This window comes from Coccinella septempunctata, chromosome 3 (assembly GCF_907165205.1).
Source record: "Coccinella septempunctata chromosome 3, icCocSept1.1, whole genome shotgun sequence".
Taxonomy (NCBI): domain Eukaryota; kingdom Metazoa; phylum Arthropoda; class Insecta; order Coleoptera; family Coccinellidae; genus Coccinella; species Coccinella septempunctata.
Window position 1 is genome coordinate 30,444,576 of NC_058191.1, and position 23,677 is coordinate 30,468,252.

The 23,677-nt window shown below is 35.8% G+C and overlaps 1 protein-coding gene across 1 annotated transcript in view; it reads right to left on the reverse strand.

The window, feature by feature from the left end:
* The window catches only part of LOC123309672 (potassium voltage-gated channel subfamily KQT member 1), a 100,514-nt gene that overhangs the window by 25,875 nt on the left and 50,962 nt on the right, over positions 1 to 23,677 (reverse strand). The window contains exons 5-8 of the mRNA XM_044892884.1: positions 19,188 to 19,278; positions 6,873 to 6,999; positions 4,585 to 4,760; positions 759 to 1,016 (exon numbers count right to left, since the gene is read on the reverse strand). Of these exons, the coding sequence (XP_044748819.1) occupies positions 759 to 1,016; positions 4,585 to 4,760; positions 6,873 to 6,999; positions 19,188 to 19,278 (652 nt within the window). The remainder of the gene's footprint in view (positions 1 to 758; positions 1,017 to 4,584; positions 4,761 to 6,872; positions 7,000 to 19,187; positions 19,279 to 23,677) is intronic.

Below are 23,677 nucleotides of genomic sequence, written 5' to 3' on the forward strand. Positions count from 1 at the left end.
AATTCAGCATAATCAATCATCAGTTCAAGTTGCACACACGAACAAATGAGTTAGCCTACATTTTTCTTTATATTTTTGCATCGCATGCTACCATGTAGGCAGGCCATTTTTCTGTGCATCTTCAGATTGTCATTAATTGAACAATTAGGGTCTGCCACGCAAATATTGAATATGCATATTTTGAAATCATGAAAACCTCACAGTAAAGATTGTTTAAAACAAAAGTCAGAGGCCATGATTTCTGCTTCTTCGATTTTATCTTTTTGAGGATAAATACAACTATCAGTCCAAGTGAAAACATTAGTTTTGAAGTGAATCAATTGGCAACATAGGCCTTTCATGGTGGCAGACGTGGTACTTAATGTTATGTTATGTTAATGTAATAATCGCAAAATGAATATTATTAACGAAGAAATCATTTAGAAAGTTTGGCAATCAGCTCCATTGACTATGATATTTTAAGATAAAAACTCATGAGTATGTATTATGAAAAACAATCATTGAAACACAACTTCCATTTGTTTCGTTCATCTTTCGTAACTAGGCATACTTGCAGGAATATATTGTTCAGTTGAGAATTAACCTGATTTATGATATTGGATTTGAATTGTACAAATACTTTTTTGTTTAGTGCTGTTATTTCCAACAGAGCAATCTCCTTTCGATCAATATTTCACCCAAGCAGTGACTTCAAAATGTGTTTACCGAAATATACAGAATCAATCGAGATGTTGATATTTTAAAAATGCAATACTCACTGCAGGAAGGGCAAAGAAAGATATCGCGAAAACGCTGAAACAGGAGGCCACTATCTTTCCCATCCATGTCCTCGGTACTGTATCCCCATATCCTATGGTGGTCACAGTGATGACACCCCACCATAATGCATCAGCGTAACTTGAAAAATCTCCCGTATTTTTTCCATCCGCTCCAACGGCATCTTTTTCAGCTAAATAAACGAAATAACTGCTGAATATAAGGCCTAAAAATCCGATGTAGAGGGTTGTGATTAGCTCCTGGAATATAAATAAAAAAAAATCAGGTAATCCTTATATACAATGGTGAAAACTCTAAAGAATTTCAGATGAAGTAATTAAAAATGACCAAGTTTCATTTTGGCGAATGAATGATGACTCATCTGCCACAAATTTGGGAAAAGAGACTTACTTGCCAATGTAACCAAGTTACTGGCATCAATTATAGTGCTACTATTCAGAATTTAACTTGTTATTTATAATCAAGCATACAATCCAAAATGAGAAAATTTCAATTCAAACAACTTACACACCCAAGTAAGATTTGAAATTATTTCATTTGGCCCGGTTGAACCTACAGTCCAGTATTGAGATGATTTTAAAGTTAAGACCAATTCAAGTTGCCACCATTGAACGAAACTGTAAAAATTGATCTAGGATCACCGTTGAAAACGGCTTAAACCTGAACTGTGCAAACGGGCCTAAACATACAGTGCCAGTCTAAGTTGCATACAATTCAGTGAATCAAAGACTGTATTTTTGTTGTAAATATGCTTGAGCAGTCAGATTAGATAGCTATTCTTGAAGGGTATATTAAGTTACATATCCAAATATCAAATTTTATTCCTTGTCGTTGAAATAGTTGAAATAGTGTCTGACAAACATCAACTAGAAGTAACATCGAGAGTAGCAACGTATCGAGCTTAAAAACAAATACCCAACGAAATTCCATCTTTAAACTGGGTGAATTAAATCGTTGAGTTGAATTAGAACCCTCAATTTCTAGGTAATGTTTGTTAAATATCCTCTTAACGACAAGGGTTGAAAATTTGTCCATTTGGTACGCATGTTAGCTTGATGAGATTTCAAGTGAAAAATTTCGAGAAGTCAAAAGAGCGACTCACAAATCCGCTTGATAAATCTCAGCAAACCCATTTAGATTATTTCTAAGTGTGAAATATCAACGCTAGTAGCGAACCGACGCTAGAAAACAAGAATTCCGTGAAAGTCTGGTATTAAGCCTGAAGTTCAAACACATGACGTTGAACTTTTAACGCCGCGTTTGTCTCCCAATGCTGGCGAAAATATGACGTACATTTAGATCCTTGCACCATCTGTTTACTACACGAGGTTATAAAATGATTCTAAGGGGAGGACATCAGGGCAAATGCAGTGAATATTAAATGATGCTCAAAGATTATAGACTATAATTGCAAATGCAGTGAATATTAAATGATGCTCAAAGATTAAGACTATAATCTTTGATGATGCTCTTAAAATGTCAGTGCCAGATTAAGTTCTGCTTATTTGTTAGGTTGTGTTCGTGAAGAAACTGAAGTATGAGCGTACCTATGTGGCACCCAATAAGTCCAGAAATTAGATTTATTTAAAGATCGCTTCTATTCATTTTCCCATGAGTTTGAATTATTTTCGAATATTTTACTATAATGATTATTGGAAGACGAATTTGATTATGAGTGAATATACTCTTCACATTTCTGGAATTGATAGTAATAAATTTAAATTATAAGATTTCCATTTTTAATCTGCATTTCATAGTAAGCGCATGAGAACAATGTACACTGTACACAAGAGTTGTTCACTCATCAAACCATCGATGTTGTAGATATTAAGCAGATGACCAGTCACCTGTAGCAGTTGAAGCCTATCAAAATTTAAATACATTGTGGATTACAATCCCGTGGTTGTCTGATGATTATCGAATGAATAATCTTGAAAGAAACCCTTCATTTTTCCAATTACTGAACTTAACTCGACAATTTGAATGTTCATTCACAGCTAACTTGGCTGTGGCTGAGGCTTCGTTCGCGCAGGTATTCAAATTTGTTTCACTGTCAACATCACGTCTATCATTCAACATGTCGGTCTGTTTATCTGAAGGATAAGAATGTGCCTTTTTCGAAGCCTCACAAGGCTGACCTTTTTTCGTAGAAAATCTCAAACTCATTTTGCGCATATTAGTTCCACATTTTTACAAGGGATTAGGAAAAAAAATGAATAACCTGTACCAGTGACATACCGACAAAAGAAAATGCTCTGCATCACGGTGTGAAAATCCAATATTACCAAAGTGATGTGGAAATTAAAGCTAGTCAAATTACATAAGGCAATTTTTCAGTTTTTTAGCCTAATTTATATGAATGTTGTCTACGCTACTGTTAATATACTTTTTTGAGATTTATATAATTTTTGAAGTTCTATATATAACAGTTCTTTATTGTCTTTAAACAAATGGCCATCGACCTAGGGTCCTTCAGCCTTTTTAATTTACAGTTTTGTTTATCATTTTTTTTAAATAAAATACAATATAATATAATATCGTACAAAATATTATTTAGTTGGTATTCAACATTTGAAGTTCTATACATATTGAAATCAAAAATTTACCGTTCGTTCTTGACGAATTTTCAACTGAACCCATCTTTTTCAAGATTTTTCGAAGGTGAGCTTTCGAGTCGTTTATATTTCAATAAAAAAATTCCATGGATGGAAATGTGATACATATTCTGAAAGAGCACCTCTTCTAGTACTAAATCTGAGAATTTCATCCACCTAGGCTCAACCGTTCGGTTTTGACGAATTTTCAACTGAACCTACCATTTTCAGAATTTTCCGAAGGGCAGCTTTCCAATCATTTATCTTTCAGTAAAGGTTACCTCAGATGGAAATGTGACACATATTCTGAAAGAGCAACTCTTCTAGTAATAAATCTGAAAATTTCATGAATCTCGGCGCAACCGTTCGGTCTTTACGAATTTTTAACTGAACCCATCTTTTTCAGGATTTTACGAAGGTGAGCTCTCGAGTCGTTTATCTCTCAGTAAAAGTGACCGTATATGGAAATTTGATACATATTCTGAAAGAGCAACTCTTCTAGTAATAAATGAGAGAATTTCATCCATCTAGGTGCAACCGTTCGGTCTTGACGAATTTTTAACTGAACTTATCTTTTTCAGGATTTTTCGAAGGTCAGCTCTCGAGTCGTTTATCTCTCAATAAAAGTAACCGTAGATGGAAAAGTGATAGATATTCTGAAAGAGCAACTCTTCTAGTAATAAATCTGACAATTTCATCCATCTCGGCGAGGCTTTTTCAGGATTTTTCGAATTCCAGGATAGTTTGTCTCTCGTAGATCCATGATTGTCAATTTTTTTTCCATTCATCGAGGCACCGTATGGAAGATATGGGGAAAGAAATTTTTCTGTGCATTTTCTGAGCAGAGAACCCTAATTGCGGAAAAATAAGTTTTTGCGATTTGGTTGTGCTGCTCAGAAAATGAACCGAAAAAAGTTCTTTTCCGATATCTCTTAAACGGTGCCTGGACAAATGAAAAAAAAAGGTGGATAAACCTGGACCTACGATGGACAAACGACCCTGAAATTTTTGTTTCAAAATTCGCATTTGGGTGTGCCAGCTTCACATAGCTGGGATTCAATACATGCATTTTCGTGATAGTACGATTCCTTATTAATTGTGACATACAGTTTTTATCTTCCAAATTACCCAAGATATGCCTTTCCCCAAACAAAATCTCTCACCACGTTAAATCAACCTGTTCATAAAATATATGCAAAAAATTTCCTCTCACCTGCCGATGAATGAAAACCACAGAGCCGAGTAATCTCCATGTGCCTCCCTGTCTATCCACGTGAAGCATTCGGAGAATCTGAAGAAAGCGTATTCCTCGAATGGCTGAAGTTGCGAAAACTCTTCCATTTGAACCGAGGGTAAGTACAATCATTGATGCGACGACAACTATTAAGTCTGCGAAATGGGAAAATTTCAGTAGGGATTGGATCGAACAAGACATGAACGTGAGGAAGAGCTTTTATTTAGTTATTCTCATCGATGTCTACCAACAATTGCAAATATTCAGTGTTTTTGGAGATTGATGATGAGTAGACAAAGAATAGTCAGAGAAATTATGAAATTGATATTTTTCTAGTGTTCAAAATTAAGTATGGACTCAATACTGAAAGTATTGCAACAACATTTCATTTAACAAAATTTCATCGAATGTAATCAATGATTGAAAAGATCTGAACATACAGTATCTTCTTAAATGATCGTAGTGGGCGTCAATTCAAAGCCAACTGCGATGTTACAATCATAAATAAACCATCTGTATGAACATGGTCCGGTGGATGGCCTGACAGACGTTTCAGAAACCCGATTTTTTTGAAAATTTGGTACAGTGTAATGTCGGATATGTATAATTGATCGAATATTTTCAGTTGCCGGTTCTACCGTGAGCTGATATCAACTTGTGCTTCTGAGATATAGCACTATTTATATTTTAACTTATTTGAATGTATTGTTACGATCCGTTGAATTCAATTTTCATTTATATATCATCTTTTTATTTTCACCAACAGAATCGCAACTCATAAAATCAAAAAACAATTTATTCAATTCCAGAATTGACTTTTCTATGTATTATTGTTAAATATCACGAAAGGGTGTAAATGGATATTTGCGAGAAATTGAAAGAAAAGGGGTGAATCGTTTTCAATAGAAATTTTAGAAATGTGGGTCTTTCATGTAAATATTTATACTGTTTTTGAGGTGGCCCTAAAGGTGGTACCTTAAGAGTTTAGTCTATGGGACTAAGAGGGCAAAAATTTTGTTTCGCAAGAAACGTTCTTCCTTATTCATATTATACAATTGAAAAATAAAGTTTTCATAGCTTGATTAAGTCCGAACAAATAAAATCCCTTTTAAATTCATGCTGGAAGCAATGGTTTGAAAAAAATTATTTATCAACAGCTACGTATAAGCTCGAAATATCTTTGAACTTAAATTTAGCTAGTCGGCGGATATCATGCATGCTGACAATTTTTTTATTTCCTTCTCGCTCCCTTAGAATATTTGCTCAATTTCATTTCTGTCAGTTTTTTGGTTTCTAAGGAAGTAAAAAATGGATATTTAGGTTCCATCTTCAGGGGGCTGTATTTAAGCAGGCGCTGCTCCAAAAAAAAGGAAAGGTATGAAGGACCCACACTATTTTTTTTGCAAGGAATCAACCCTAGAATTTTTTCACAATTATTCATTCACACCCTGCATATCTTGAGTCGAAATATTAACAATTCAAAAATAAGATGAAACCTTTCGAGTTTCTTAAGAGAGCAATGCTGCACTTCAGACTTGTTTCATAGAAGAAGATACTTAATTCTGTTTTAATGGTATGAGGATCTGATCTAAGCAGGTATCGAATGAGACAGACAGTCAAATTTGGAAATCAGGATGTTTTATTTCACTTTCACAACAATTATATGGTCTTGGGTAGAGGTTCCTTATACCATATTTGAGAAATTCTGAAATGAATGTTCCATGAGAGCATATGAATTACCTAGTGCTCATTGATATCTTGACAGAAAATAAATAATTTTCAAATTAATGTTCCAATTACATCCTTCTTCACTTTCAAACTAAACCTCATTAGTTCTTGGGGGGCTGATTATCCCTTTTTCTTTCAGGATTTTCCTGTCACGAAACCTTTATTTCAGAATGTCTCCAAAATTTTTCACTATAAATATGGGGCGAAATTTTATTGATATAAGACTTATAGACCATCCACGGTAAGTATAGTATAAACCAGTAATGATATTTCGACGATTCTGTTTGAGGAACTTCCTTTAAAAATTCTTAGATATTGTATGGAGTCAACAAGTCTTTCATAACTATTTTAATGAAAATACTAATTTTGATACTTGTCGCCTCAATTACACATTCCATTTCACAACTGCGACAACTCGTGCCAAGATTTCAGAGCAAGTGAAAATAGCCAAACTTCAAAGTAGAAGCTTTTTTTGGTTTTAGCTGTCAGGGCATCACCTTACCATAAATGGACAAAGAGAATAACAATAGTCTACTTACCTATGATACAAATGGGTTTTCGTATGAACCTCAGTCGACCCCAAACACCCATATATTTCGATCTGCATCCGGCTGACCATAGGCGTACCAAATACTCCGCACCGAAAAAAACAACCAAACATATCTCCTGCAAAAAAGAAAAAATTTGTTTGAAAGGTCCTATTACTTTGTTGGTTTAGATATGTGCTATATACTGTCGGTGTTAACTATTTCATAAACATTTTCGTATCCCTTTTCGTACATTCACCGAAGTCTCATTAATTAATGCAAGGCATCTCACAACCATTTATCTTGTCATGAATTCTATTATATATATTATAAATGAGCGCATGTTGATGCATTCAACTGAAACTACTACGTAGTGCTCTCCTTTGAGCCATATTCGCATAATTTCAATTCTCGTCGTATATTTTGTATTTAGACGGAATTTCAGTAGAAAGTCCTAAGTTTCCTCTGGAAGTTCGCAAACAAGTGCTTGGGATGTAACTTTTATGTCTTTTTCAGTTAAGAAGTCCCTTTTATTTAGAGAAAGAGTTGAAACACTCCAATTGAAGTTTCTGAAGCGGGGAAACTTTCATGATATGATTCTGGAATGTTATTAGTAAAAAGCGTTGTTACTTTTTAGGAGTACGGAGTTGAATAATGTTATAAAAAGGGAGTGTAGACCATATATAGGTTCACTATACGAATGCAGTGGGTGCCAGAAGGGACTTTTGTCTGTCACTGACTCATGATGAATAAAGTATTACATTCTTCACTTATCGCTACAAGGTACTGAAATGATAACCTGACTTTACGGCTAAAAAGTGGGGAGGATTTTGAGTTAGTGACACGCTATATTTTGGTGGATACCTTATTCAATTTTTTTATACTTTTTTATGAATATATTTTTCATCATATTTAAAATTATTTTTATACTCATTTGAAACTCTCCTGATATTGTTGGGATAAATAAATGAGTTGAAATGAATATATATTGGCATCAAGATGATTCTTAAAATTTTGGTTCCAATATAAATATTAAGAATATTGATATCGGTTGAAGGAACAATAAAAACCTAGATCTCTATGGCGACGTTTCGGTGGTTTATTTCTCACCTTCGTCAGGCCCAGAGATCAAAGCTCTATTCCAAAAATGGAAAACGTTTCTAATTTAGTCATTAGCATGAATGGATAATTAAGGTTATCTTCAACATCGACAACAATCAATGTGATAAGATGTGAAAGCATATTGGCAAAGTCATTTTATGACTTTGACAATTTTTTTGCATATTTCTGCCGAGGAGGTTTTTTCCACATAATCCATTACCATTTTTATTTCGGTCTATACTATGTAGTAGATATAGGATGTATGTATTAATTATTCTCTAATTCTTGGGGCACTAAAACAAATATTCTGGGGGCAATGTAACTGCAGCTCTGGCCGATTCTCTTAATTGATCTTGGACGTCCAAAAGCACGTGCCATTGCTCTTGTTTGGTGTTGATGCTGCTTTTTTTTGACACGTTTTTTTCCCTCAAAAATATTGAAAATGATCCTGTGTACAAAGAGTTGCCTGACATCAGGTACTCAATGGCCAACTCATAAAGTGCTTTGGTGGGGAAGGATATCTTTTTTTTATGGATCACTTTCAAGAATTAAATGTTCATCGATTAATATGCCAAGGTTCTTTACAGAGGATGTTTTCGGAATCGTTAACTCATCATACAAGTGTATGCCACCAATATCTACTGCCCTGGCTTGATTGAGAGTAAGTTAACTCTGTGGTAACCATTTTGCTATTCGACCAAAGTCGCGAATCACTACCCTCTTCTAGTCTGACCATGAAGTACTTTCGTACAGAACTACAGTATCGTCTGCAAAGCTCAGAACATCACCATCAACTTTCAGAGTTACAAGAAAAAATTTGAAATAAGGAAAAATAGCAATTTCCAACTGCTTGATTGGTGTGTGACATTGGTGTGTGACTCTAGTAGAATTCCAGAATTACATCTCGGAGGAAAGAGAGTGAGCAGACTGTGCTCTGATTCGTAGATAGACGTAGATCTACGCTCTGATTGGACGGTATTGACGTAACAGATGGAAAAGATGCGATTCTGCAACGAGGCATAAGATGTCGTGCCAACCACAGAAGGAAACTTCAATTTTGTGTTCCGATGATTAATTTTGGCATTTCAGGAATTGTTCCTATAATATAGGTAGTGAATTGTTTGTAGGGATTGATGATAATTCATAAACAATTCATGAAATGTAAAAATTCATTCATTAAAACATCGAATTTTGTGGTTTCCGGAAGACACAGGCTAATCAAGTAGTTCGAAATTGCTGTCTTTCCTTATTGCAAGTTTTTACTTGATAACTCTGCTAGTTTTCACCTTAGGTATAGGGTTTTTGCAGGAAATTTTGAGCTTTGATTAATTCGATTTGTCCAACTTGATGATCTCATAAACACAATGTATATTTTCGGGCCAAATAGTGTTTTAGTAGGGCATAATGGCACCATTGAAAATTGTTAAATTCTCCAAGAAACCTTCTCAGCAGAAATATTCGAAAAAGAGGGACTTTCCATCGTCACAATCTTCTTCGTAAGAATATTTATAACTCATAAGCCATTGTGATTTTCCCAAGGTAAGGCATATTGTTGAAATTTTCATCAATATCTATTCTATGCTATTCGAAATGACTCAGTAGCACTCTGTATCAGGTAGCGGTTAAACAATGGGAGGTGAAAATTAGAACAATTCTTCTGGACTTGAATGATATGTGATGTCCTCAACGTCTTACACTACACCATCTATCATTATTGAACTATGGAAATATGCCATGGCGTTCATTATTACGAGTACCGCAAAAAATGCACCCTCATCTTTTTAATCGATTTTCCCCTACGTGCACCAATTCGTTGTAACTGCGGGGATCATTCGTTTCAGACTTGAAAATAATTACTGTTACATTCACTGGCGGTTTATTCCCTGTTCCCCTGAATACAAATCGAAAGTTCCTACGTACAAATGCTTCCATCTAAAATGAATGGGCTTTTACTCTTTTACTAGACTACCACTTCAACCGAAAATGGATCTGAGCGTCAAACGAAGACTTCCAGTGAATTCATCCGACCTGAATAGATCGACCTTTTGCATTTAACTCTTTATCGATCTCTCGTGGAAGGCAGTGGATTAGTGGGGAAAAGTCATCGAAGTTTTTTCGAACGTGATTTCAGTTTGTATCGACAAAGCAAAATATGAACGGATTTTTCAATTTTATATTTTTTTAAATTCATAATGGTTTCTCGTTCATTCAAGAAGCCGATAACCGACTTTTTTTTCGTCCGTGGGAGAAGAAAAACACTTTGAAGACAAACTGCAAGGAACCGCTTCCTCAGGAGTGTGAGACTCCCAAGTTGTTGTTTGGATACTTACTAAGGGTGTGTTCACAAACTTACTCCGAGAGTAGAGTATGAGTATGGCCATGCTCAGAGAGCATACTCTGAGGAACTAAAAGTACGTTTGTGAACGCTTCGAGTAATCAGAGCTTGCTCAGAGTGAGTTTGTGAACGCAACCTAAAGAACTTCCCACATTTTCTGGGACAGTTCTTCATCATGCCCTAACTGCATTTCTCAAAAATAGATAGAGAAGCAAATGAGCTTTGCAGGTAATCCAATGACCTGAGCAACCCTGCTTTCTGCATTTTGCATTCCCATACCTCAGCCAGAATTCTGAATAATCTTTTATTTTGTTACGTAGTAAATTTTCATTCCTCTCCCAAACTTCCTTCAATCGAACCATCCAAACTTTATGCCCTTTCTATATAGTACCCAGTTCGAACATTAAACCTTTGTAGTTTTCCTTTTACTGTTCTTCAGTCATCATCACAAGAGCAAGAGAGGAAAATTCATCGACAAACAATTCTTTTTTCAGCGGAACTTTATCTGGCTTTATTTATTGCATGAATCTGCCGAGTTGTTTGAAAAGCATAATTCCAGTAAAATAAATGCAAGATTCATCATTCTCAACAACTGCTTCAGTCGCTAGGGGTCATATGACAGCACTGGGTCTTTCACACATAAATTTATAATCCATGATATGAGTCGACGATTGCAACTGTAAAGCGGTTTATTATTGAAAAGAATGCCAACACGATGCTATGTAAAAAAGAAGAATGGAAAAGGAAATACAGCACCCAAAATCTCAAAGAAAATACTATAAAATTTTACATAGATAGTTCAAAAACAACAGCAGGAGTAATACACACATTCGTTAGGCTTTTGCTCGATTTTTTTTTCAGATAGATATACTAGCAATCGAAAGATGTGTAGAGTGTAGACATAAACCTGGAAAGAAACTTCAAAGGATGTGATATAGTGATCCAATCTAATAGTGCAGCTGCTATCGAAGCATTGAACTCTTTTGTTACCGACTCAAAGCCGATATGGGAGTAACGAATGGAATGGATGACTTCAAAAAGTATCTGGAACTCGGTTAAAACAAGTTACATCTCCTCCCTGGCTTTCTTACACGACATTGTCGCCTCAGAAAGCATATGATGAGTATAGGTTCATCAGAAACTGACGATTAGTTTCTTTCGAGAATAGGAGGAAACTGTTCACCTAATCACAGAGTGCCTCGACTTTGTAAGTCAAAGCAAAGGATGTCTTGGACGAGACAATATTAGGAGGATTTAGCTCCCTTTAACCCCTTCCAGATACTGGAGTTCCTTAGAGCACTAGAACTGAAGGATGAGCTGCAGATGGCACAGTGATGGAATCAGCTCTGATGGTGGGTCACAATAGACTGCAGTGGCACTAAACTTTACCCCCCCTTTCAAAAAAAAACCTGAAGTAAATCTCGTCTCAGCCATTGAAGAAAAATCTCCTATTCGATTGCTACGTCATCTAGGCAGCTCGATGGTCTATGTGTCTAAGGCCCAACCTGACCCACATACCAAATTTTATCCAGATCATCCGTGGCGTTCAAGAATCAATCCTATACTTCTACTACAACGCCACATACTGGTCTCGACTCTTGATTCTGAACAATCTGGTGCCTCACCTGGACCCACTCATGAATTTTCATTGAAATCATCATTGCCTTTCAAGAGAAAAATTCTTAAGTAGCAAAGTTTAATACGTATTGAGTTTTTCCGTACAATTTTCTTGATTTTTCTCTCCTTAGGAACCTTCTAGAGAGTATATGAAAACTTCGAATAAAAAGATAAATGGAATGGATTGAGTAGTTCTCAAGTAATGTTGTGACCAAGGAAAACATGGATCTATTCGTCTATTTGATTTTTTCCAATCTCAAATGATGATCTTACCTGCCAATTGGAAATTAGAATTTATTCCACAACATTCTTAATTAATTAAAGTTGAATGCTATGTCCTATCCTGAAGGAACTGGTACAAAACTTCCGAGAATATTCCGATAAATTCCAGATCGAAGTGTTTTTGAAATTCGCACTAACATTCCTCTCATATCACATTTGCTAATGAATGATCCCATCTCGTTATATTCAAAAAGAATCCTCGAACCTTATTCAAAACTCGATGCAATATAGGAATTGATCGAAGAAAATTCCATGGGTTAAGGAATTCGAGTGAAAAATAACGATTCATGTCTTTCAATTCGGATATCCAATTAATTATATGAGTAGCTGCCGGCAAAAACCTGATGCAGTGGTTGAAGATTTTTTCGCGGAGGAATTGATTAAAACTTCACAATGAACCTTTTCCTTTCCGAACTCATTATCGAGAAGTGACTCGAGCACTGTTGACTTGAGAGCTCCACATAGAATAAGCAACAGACTTGATGATCCTGAAGGAACTGTTGCTTAAAGATTAAACGTAACTGGCATTTTTAAATCTCGAAGAGGATTCTCCCAAAGGGGAGTTAATGTTCTTGAATATAAATTTGTGTTTAAAAATCTGGCAATATCCAAAAATGGCGTTTTTTTTTAAACTAACGAAGTCAACGAATTCAAGTGTAGGTCATCTATATTTATTTTTTTGGCAGTGTAACTTTATGGTCAGGTGGTAGATAAAATAAAATATATGAAGTAGAATCTGTAGATTAATTTCCTATCAAGAAAATGAATATCTTCATGAAGGGAATTCATTCACTCTTCCACTTCTTCCAGGCATACTTATTGGCCTCCTGCAGTTACAGCTAAAATTTCAGGATGTCACAGGCGTCTAGAGACCTGCCAAATTAAGTGAAGGAAACCGCACTGAGGCCCTTAAATCCGGTTCGCTCTTACGTCGCCTACTCTTCAATGTATATTTGACAAGGCCTTCAGAGTTCGAGTGCAGTTTGACATAATTCGATTCCAACTGTGAAGTGTGGAATGCTTTTGTACTGACACTCGTGGCTGGAGAAGAAAGACAAAAACCTCAAATGTATGCACATTTTGTACAATGATCAATGATTTTAATCAGTTGTTTCAATTTAACCTGAAGTTAAGCTGAATGCATATTGAATATTTCTCAGTAATTCATGATTTTCAGGGTTATTCTTGTACATATCACCATTGAAACAATGTCACTGCGTCGATAATTTACTGATATAACACGAAAAACAGGTGAAAAATCCTGGAGTTAATTTTCGAAGACTATAAAACTCAACGTATTTTTCTTGACTGGAAATATTATCAAATTGGAAGAAAACAAAGCCTAGTGACATCAAGAGAATCCTCAACTTTAATTCAGAAGATAAATCAAGACCTTAAGTGAAAAATTACAGGAGTAAATGATGAATTGTAGTACAGCAACCCACGATGCTAAATAAGGGTTTACTCGTTACTCGAGTGAGTTTTTGATGCTCTTTGAATCTTAGTCTAAATGTATAGGTTTGGTTTCCCCAGTTTAGGATTTGTAGGTCTCTCTAGGTACCAGGCACAATCATTAGTTCAGGCGTTTAGGTCAAAGGTACTCCGGAATAAAATGGTAAGTAGACTCTGAAGTTGGAAAACACGAAATATAGAGATGATGAAAAAGCCCAAATAATTATCCACTCAAAAATATTTATAAAAACTGACAACCACAACCGTCACATGAATTCGAATATGTGATAAACAAAGATTTTAGAGTAGAAAGATAGGAAACTAAGCGACTAAATTGATGTGAGCGCCATCTGTGTTTCATATGTGTTTTTAAGGCCCTAATACTGGTTAAAATATTAATTCGAAGGACATTCCCAGAAACAAATGAAATTTTGTGAGATTTCAGATGGCCATTTTGATCAAAGAAGTTTTGAATGTTTTGATTCTCTTACGCCTTTTGCTTATCAGGCTAGTTCTAGTGGCTGATTATTGAAATTTTTGTCCAATTTCTTGGTCGAAACCTCAAGATTCGTTCGAAAATTATTGATGAAGAACTGTGGATCACGAAATTTACTAGGGATAATGGAAATGTAAGTATTGAAACTGGTAACATGTGACTTGGTTATTCATTGATTTTTATTTTCAGTGCTGAAAAGTGGATGAAATTTTCAGGGCGTAAAGGCCTGCAAACATTAGCGACAACACCATATGCAATGAACTACTGCAAGTCAATGGAGACCTGTTCATCCACGTAAATTGTTTATGCAGGAAGCATCCCTTGTATGAAGGGCCTATTTAGGGGAATTTGTATTGTATGTTATATGATGATAAATTGTATATTGGTTCATATTAATTTCTGATATTGTACAAATTCAATAAGTTAATCAATTCAAAACAACGTATCGCACAGAAATAACACCTTTAACGTATAACAGATCACCATATACTATTGTGTCCCGGTCAAAGCTCTATTCGTTGTCCATAATTTCAAATATTTGTGAATTTTTTATGAAGTGCAAATAAAAATATAGCACATTCAGTGTTTTTCTTTGATATCAATTGATTCCAAACAATGTTCGAATGAAAACTAATATTCTGATCACAAAACAAAACCATACTTTTGTTTTGTCGCTCAGGATGTTTGTTTTCTGGTCTCAACAAAGTCGACATTGAAATTCAATACAAGGAATTGAATTCGAATTTCGAGCCCTTCAGTTATAATACAGAAAACTGTTATTAAACAGTTTTTCTGTATTGACAGTACGTTTTCAGCGACATTTCTTTGTCAAAAGTGTTTTCACTGACCACAATGTACTCGGTTTTTAGTAGTAGAGATATTAGGGTGTTTCCTATATTTCTACTGATGAACAAATCAATCATTAAAACAGAATATGTCCCTTATGAATCGGTTCGAATGACGTTCGAAAGTCATAACTTTTCATATTTCTGTCAATTCCTATATACAGAATCGAATAATCCAGGAATTCTACACAAAGCGGAATTATTAGGTACTAAATATTCTATTGTTTGAATTGATTTGGCCGATACTTGATGAAAATCCGTATGTAATTGAACGTTAAACAGATTATACGATTTTCAAAAATGTTTAAAAACTGATTTCGTGATAATCGTATAAACTGTGTTAAGTTCTATTCTCTTGTTTCCAAAACAAATATTCCAAGTACAGGAATAACTTCGTTTCAACTTCATAATTCTGAAAATATTCCAGGGCTTCGTGATAGTATAATGAACTTTATTATAAAACGCAGCCGTGTTATTTCCTAACATAACTAGAATGTGAGCTGAGGTGAACGATTAAACGAGAAAATTTCACGTCAGCTAGAGCAGGGAAATTCCTTGGATCGAGGGGCAGAATAGAGTTGTAACAAGAAGGCGAAATGAGGGCGTCCTCTGGAGCGTTAAATTCGGCAGATTTGAAAATCGTTGGGATACATTACGTCAATCGGAAGATAGGAAACGATTCAATTCGGGCCTTTCGAAACAATTCGAGAGAACGGTTTATTGCTCTGACGAAATCGTAGAATGGATTTGCTCGTGTTTTTGTTGTTTCAATGAAATCGAATATATTCTGAATACGACGGTTTGCTACGTCGAGCGTGATTGGTATTTAAAATAAGTATAGGTTAGCAGAAAAGTGATTCCTTTTTTCATTGTGAAATAAAACATAAATTTTTCTACGGATTACTGAATTCAATCAGTCAAATATCTGCATTCTGTTGTATGAACTTTTGATATTTTTCTGATACCTTCGTAATTCCGAACTCATAAAACTTCGTAGCGAAATACTCAACTTAACATCTCTGATTTCTTCCTCCAGCTACAATAGTTGTAGGCAATAAACATCTGATTGGTTGATCGTTGGATTACTTAACATTATTGTTGATCCTTTTTTATCGACATTCCGGGATGAATTAAATGAAGGAGTTGAAAAATTGGAAAATAAAATAAAAGAAGCCTATGAAGAAAGCACCAAGAGAATAAGGAAACCAATTCCGAAACATTCACACGGAGATACGCCAAGGGATATAAAGGAACTTATAAAAAAGAACAGAAGACTCAGAAAAATCTACAGAACAACAAAAAGAGAAGAAGACAAGAAGAAACTGAATAAGCATAGCCAGATATTGAAAAATGCTTTAACAGAACTGCGTAATAACAGATGGCACCAGAGATTAAGGGAACTGAATACAATAGATCACTCGGCTTGGAAAATGCAAAAACGCTTACGACGAGAACAGACAGTTATACCTCCACTGCATGGAGCAAACGGAATGGTATATACGAGACTTGAAAAAGCCGAAGCACTTGCCGACTCGATTGAGAGAGAAGCCAGAATAAATTACAGAAATGATGATGACAATGAAGATCTAGAAGAAGAAGTGGAGGCAAACGAAGAACTGATGATGGAACCACCGGAAACCGAAATCATTCCAAACCCGGCTTCACCAACAGAAATCAAAGAGATCATAATGAATTGAAAAACAGGAAAGCGCCGGGAGAAGATAGGATAACGAATTATATGTTGAAGAAATTGCCTAGAAAAGGAATAGCAGCCTTGACGAATATAACAAACGGAGTGATGAGGACCGAATACTACCCAAAGAGATGGAAAACTGCAGAAATGATAGTTTTCAACAAGCCTGGAAAGGAACGGAAATTTCCTCAAAATTATAGACCAATCAGCCTACTATCAGCACTAGGAAAAATCGTCGAGAGAGTTATCGCTAAAAGGCTGAATGAGGAAACAGAAATGTTGAAGATAATTCCACCCGAACAATTTGGATTTCGACGAGAACATTCGACTGAACTCCAATTATTACGGCTCATAGAATACGTCACCGAAGGAATGCAGACCAAACAGGCCACAGGATTAGTTCTGATGGATATCGAGAGAGCTTTTGATAGAGTATGGTACGAAGGCCTAATCTACAAGATGAAAAAAGCAGGATATTCGACCAAGCTGTGCAAGATTATAAGGAACTATCTGAGGAATAGAAACTTTTATGTGAAAATAGATGGAGCAACCTCTAAAACCAGACAATTGGAAGCGGGAGTGCCTCAAGGATCGGTACTTGGACCTCTGCTTTACGTAATATACGTCTATGATATCCCTAAGAATGCTAGAAATATGCTCACCTTGTACGCAGATGACACAGGAATAGCGTTCAGACATCGACGCCCAGAGATCATACACCGGAGACTGCAGGAAGCCATAGATGAATTACTCAAATGGTGCATCAAATGGAAAATACAAATCAATGGAAGAAAGACTCAAGCAATATTACTGCAAAAGAGAAGATTGAGGATGGAAGAAAACCTTGAAGTTGATGGAGAAGAGGTTGAATGGAAAAATGAAGCAACATACCTAGGAGTGACGCTTGACAGAGGACTTACATGGAAAAACCACATCAAATGTGCAGTTGATAAAACAAAAGCCGCAATGAGTAAACTTTATCCACTCATAGGCAGAAGAAGTCACATGAATAAGAACATCAAGTTGACGATGATTAAAACAATTGCGCGACCACAACTCACATATGGATCGGCGGCATGGGGCTTCGCAGCCAAGACCCACATCAAGAAAATACAGGCCACTGAGAATAAACTCCTTAGAATGGCGATGGACGTACCCTGGTTTGTTAGGAACAAACAAATCTACAAGGACTTGGAATGGGAACCAGTTACAGAATTTATGAAGAGAAAGGCGGAAAGGATATTCGACAAAGCCAAACAACATACAAATGAGGAACTACGAAGATTAGTCGACTACGATCCAACGGAAGAAGCTAGAAGGTCAAGAACCTACCACCGAAGACCCAGAGATCAGTTAAGTATTTAAATGTAACCAAAGAAGAGCTTAACCTATAAAAGCTATAGGCAGCATACAAATATCAACACGACTATGATCGTGTGAGAGTCCAGAAACCATAAGAGTCAACTGGTTAATAGGCAAAATGCCCGGAACCTATGAAGAAGCAGTTAAGGGTTTTTTAGTGGGTCTCGAGCTCAGATAGTGAGAATCCCCACACTGTTCCCCCTCAGGAGAGGGTGTGTTCGTCTGTTTGCAGATTTTCCCCCTGCTACACCAAAAAAAAAGAAAAAAAAAAAAAAAAAGTTTGTGCGAACTGATTCAGAATCTGTGCAGGCTTGACAACATGACAACATGAAGCTGGGTACAGACATGCAACAGATCTTCTTAAGCGGCCTACAGACGAGCAACCGTATCACGTATCACCGTCACGCAACAAGTAGTTGACGGCATGCTATATATCTATATATAGAAGACTCCTTCGACCCATAATAAAATTAATATCTTACGACACAAAATTCTGTTAGGTTTAGGACGCAGATAGTTCAAATGTTGGCCTGCTTCACAAAGAGTCTAGAATTCGGTTGTTCTTTTTTTTTTTGATCGAATATTTTGAGTTTGAGAAGCTAGAAAATTACTTTTCATTCAGTGAACAAATATTCATCAATCCAATACAACACTGAAGTACCTTTTATATACTTTATACTTTTGAGCCCACAAACCAACATTAGAAGAAACTGCTTAGTGTTTGAGTGAAAGTGAGAAATTCTCTAAGCAGGTAAGGAGATCATCCATATTTTTCAAGTACCTACTGGTGAAAAAAAGTAACGTGCCAGAGTATTTGAAAAACGTATTTCTTCAAACTAATTAGAGACTCTTGATTCAATGGAAAATATAGTTTTTTTCGGATCATTTCGGTACTAAATTGTCTACCATTCAAATTTTTCAGGTTGGTACAATCATCATAGATTTTCTCTCAAAACGAAAATTTATGGATATCAGGGTTTTTATTCAGCATAAGCAAGTCCTATCCTAATAATTTTTCAAAGAAATGCTTATTGTTCTGAAACGATTTTTACATTTTTTCAAATGATAATATGAAAACTGAAAAAAATTAAAATATCTTAAATTAATTACTTAGTCTGACTGTGTTGTTGAATTTCATACTCACCATCCAAAATAAAGTTTCGTTGGCGAAATTCGTGTATGATTCTATCGTTGATAACACACTAAATATCAGGCACACTAGCACTAGCATAAATCTGTAACAAAAATATCTTCGTAAGTTTGGATTTTGATTGAATAGCATCAGAAAATTTTAACGTATATTATATGAAAATAAATTTCATGGTTTTATTCCACTATATACACTAAAAAATTGTTAGTTCAGGTTATCTATCCTAACCTAACTCTATAAGTAATCTTTGCTGGGGGCATTATTTTCTATTCTTTTCGACAAAAAACGTTATCACATATTTTTAACCACATCCCTGCTCAACAAAATAGGTTAGAGTCATTGTCTCAGTTTTGGACTCTTGAACGTTAGGTATATTATGTTCGGCTCTTTCTCTTTCGGTTCACATATCCTGCAAATTCCATCTACTTAGTATTCTCCAAGCGGTACATATGGTATTTGTAAGATTCATATGAACATTTTGAAAAAACGCACAGTATCTCAATTTGTGGGACGATGTTTTATGTGAATTAATCGAAAAGGACGCTAATTTTTTTGATATTTTATAAAAACATGACTTGAGGGAATCAACTCAGTTTTAGAGATGACATATTGAAGCAACCTTTCATTAAATCTAATGAAATGCTCTAATCACAGCATACTGAATTAACAAAATCGTTCGTAAAAGATATCTGCCGAAGCCATGCACTGAAAAATTGAACGAATTGATTTGATCCTAAATTGCATAGTTTATTAGATTCAATTCCTCAATGCCAAGCTCAAACTGCTGTTCGACGGAATTGAATTCACAAACTCAAGATTTATTAGCATCATTACCCATTCTCTACTACTTGATGGTATTCAGTCCTCTTAGTTGGGGATATCTGAATGATAAAATTCCTCTGATTTATTAATTAGAGGAAAAATTTTGTTATTTCATCTAACATGTAGTTCTATCGTTGCAATTGATTAAAATAGAAATGTGTCATAAAACTGTCAGCTTCTCCGCACCAGGTGTTCATTAATGAGAATGAAATTTGAATTTAATTTTAAAATATTATGCAAGCTTCAACCTCTCATTTTGACTCCCGAAACCATTTTATTTTGTATGACTATGTTTTTCAAATTTTCCAGATAAGGTTTTGTCATTTTATTGATGTTATTCATGTTTTATATAAGAACAAATTCATTTCAGCTTTGAGTAAGGAACGAATTTTTCGGAAACGCCGGCGAAATTATGATTGTCTTTTTGTTGCCAATTCGCTGTGACAATTCTTAATCCCTTATTATTCCACAAATTTCTTTTCTGAAAATCTTCCAAAAGATAAAACTACTCGATTTTCGTTCTTAATTTCATGAATTGGCCTCATATAGTTCAATAACAAAATAAAAAATTTTGACACGGCGGATTTCTTAAACTTTTTTCACTAGAACCACATTTATTTATTCATTTATTTATTTATTTAAAGAAATAAACGGGATATACCCTTTAATACAATAGTAAAAATAACACAAATAACTGTGTGCAACACAATGGAATGGACAAGATTTACAAATTTCAGTACCAGCACATTGATAGCGAAAAGCACTTCATAACAGTAGACAACGTGTTTTACAATTTTAATTTAAATTTAAACTTAATTTAAATTCAAACTGAGGCGGAGCTCGAAAGGCGGAAAAAAGAAAACAAAAAAGTCTCAAGAATTCAAAAACAAAGATCACGCCACAATCGCCCGACATATCTCCCCCCTTAACCCCGATAAAGACCGATTAAAAAAGTCAATTCCTGAGACAGATGCAACGTTTACGTGATTGCTAATCCTTGGGACAGGAGAGTTTTTAGAATAGTTACATTTATAACCATGGATATGAAGAAGAGTTCTACCTCTGGTTCGCCTAGGAGGAACCAGAAAGCTGAAAAGCTCAAGCAGATCAGGGCAGTTTAGTGCCCCACAAATCAACTTAGAAAAAAATATCACATCTCCACGCTTGCGTCTAAGGAACAATGAGGGCAGATCGATTCTAGATCTCATGAGTGAAGCTGAAAAATGTATCCTCTCCATGCCAAGGCGAAAGGAAATATACATAAGAAACCTATTTTGTACCTTCTCAATCCTCTCAGAGTCCATGTACGTATAAGGAGACCACACAACTGAAGCAAACTCCAGCGTCGGCCTAACAAGCGTCACAAAAAGATACTTAAGTGTCTCCTCCGACTGGAAATCCTGCGAGTGTCTGATAATAAACCCAAGCAACTTTACACCTCTATTTACAATATAATCAACATGAGGCTTGAAACTCATGTTACAATCATATAGTACACCCAAATCTCTGATTTGGTCTACTCTTTCAAGGAAATTGTTAGACAATGAGAAAGTGCAGTCAACTCGGGGACTACCGCGATAGATGGTTAGGTGCTTGCACTTATCGACATTAAGATGCAGTCTATTATGTTCACACCATTTTACCAATCTGTCAAGATCAGCCTGGATATTACGAGCGTCCTCCCTATTGTCAACTGCAAGAAAAATTTTGAGATCATCCGCAAATATCAGGAACAGAGAATGCCAAAAACAACTGGATACATCATTTAGAAAAATTAGGAATAGTAGAGGACCCAAGTGGCTGCCCTGAGGAACACCAGAAGTTACCAGAATTGCGTCAGATAGCGCATCCCTAACCTTGACAAATTGAATCCTAAAATTGAAGTAGGACAATAGCCATCTGAGAAGAGCACCCCATATTCCAAATTGGATAAGTTTAGATTCGAGAATTGAGTGGTCGACAGAGTCGAACGCCTTCGAAAAATCAGTATATATGACCTCAACCTGACTCCCACGCTCCAACGCATCAATGGAGTACTGCGTGAAAAGTATCAAATTAGTTTCGATACTTCTGCCTCTCAAGAAACCATGTTGCCGAGGAGATATACCTGGCAAAATCTTCTCATAGACTCTATCATACACCAGCAGTTCAAGCAACTTAGGTATAGCACTTATGATGGAAATTGGGCGATAGTTACTTACATTGAGTTTAGTTCCTGACTTATGAACAGGCCTGACAAAACTTTCCTCCCATTTGGATGGGAAAGTACCAGATTCAAGGGATCTGTTGAAGACAATTTGAAGAGGTAAAGCCAGGGATGAAGAACATCCGCGTAAAAAAATAGTGGGAATCTGATCCGGACCAGGGCCCTTATTTATATCCAAGCTATTAAGTTTCTGCAGAACCTCGGTCAATTCAAGTTTCAAGATACCACCCACATCACAACATGAAGTGGAGTCGCCCTCCGTCATCCCAGAAGGTGGATAAGAGGCCGCAGCAAAAACTGACTGGAAATGATTTGCAAATCCATTAGCAATGTCCCGATCACTGTTGAGCCATCTCTCACCATACATGACCTCAGAAGGAATATCGTTATCATGACGCTTTCCGTTAACGAAATTCCAAAAAGCTTTGACATTATTCTTTATATGGCCCTCCACCCGATCAACATAGGAGGCGTAACAAGAACTTGCAAGCGACTTACATTGGGCTCTCAGATTACAGAACACAAGATAATCATCCCAAGACTTAGATATTTTGAACTTCTTATGAAATTTTTTCTTCTCCAATACAAGCTGCCTCAAGTCGTGTGAATACCATACAGGAAATTTAGTTCTCTTCAAACGTCTTTTAGGAACAAACACATCAATAGCCTCGTAAATACAATTGTAAAGAGTATCCACCAGAACATCAAGCATCAACCGGCAACGAATTAACCCAATCAATTGAACTGAAATAGACATTCAAACTATCAAAATCGCTGTTCCTGAAATCATATGCAGTGATCTCATACTCATTGTATACATTACTGAAGAACTTGTAAGTAAACGAAAGTGCAGGATGATGCGCATCCAATTTAGAAAGAACATCAACCGCACAATCAACCACGGTATCGTGTTGTTGCGTGAAAACCAAGTCCAATACTTTTCCATGAACATTCTCTATTGCATTTGCCTGGTGAAGACCATAAAACCCGAAGGTATCAACAAGAGCTTGAGCACGCAAATCATTCACACCACTAAGACCAACACCCAAATCGTCATTCACCCACACACAATTTCCTAAATTATAATCACCGGCTATGACCACATAGTCCGGCTTGACAGATTCCATGGCATGTTCAAAGTTAGAACAATGACTCTCAAAATACTCAACACCAAGCAAAGGAGGCATGTATGCTGCACCGAACAAAACACTCTTAGTACCACGGACTAAGACAAATAAATCCTCCACGTTCTCATTAGAAGTAAGAACAATTTCAGATCTAAGACACTTTTTAACAGCAAGCAGGACACCACCCCCCATCTTTTTAGAACTTGATTTATGCGAACGATCACAACGATAAATATTATAATTATTATGAATTTGAAGTTCGGAACTCTTAATAGATTGATCAAGCCACGTCTCAGTTAGAATAATAACATCATATGATGAAATGCTAA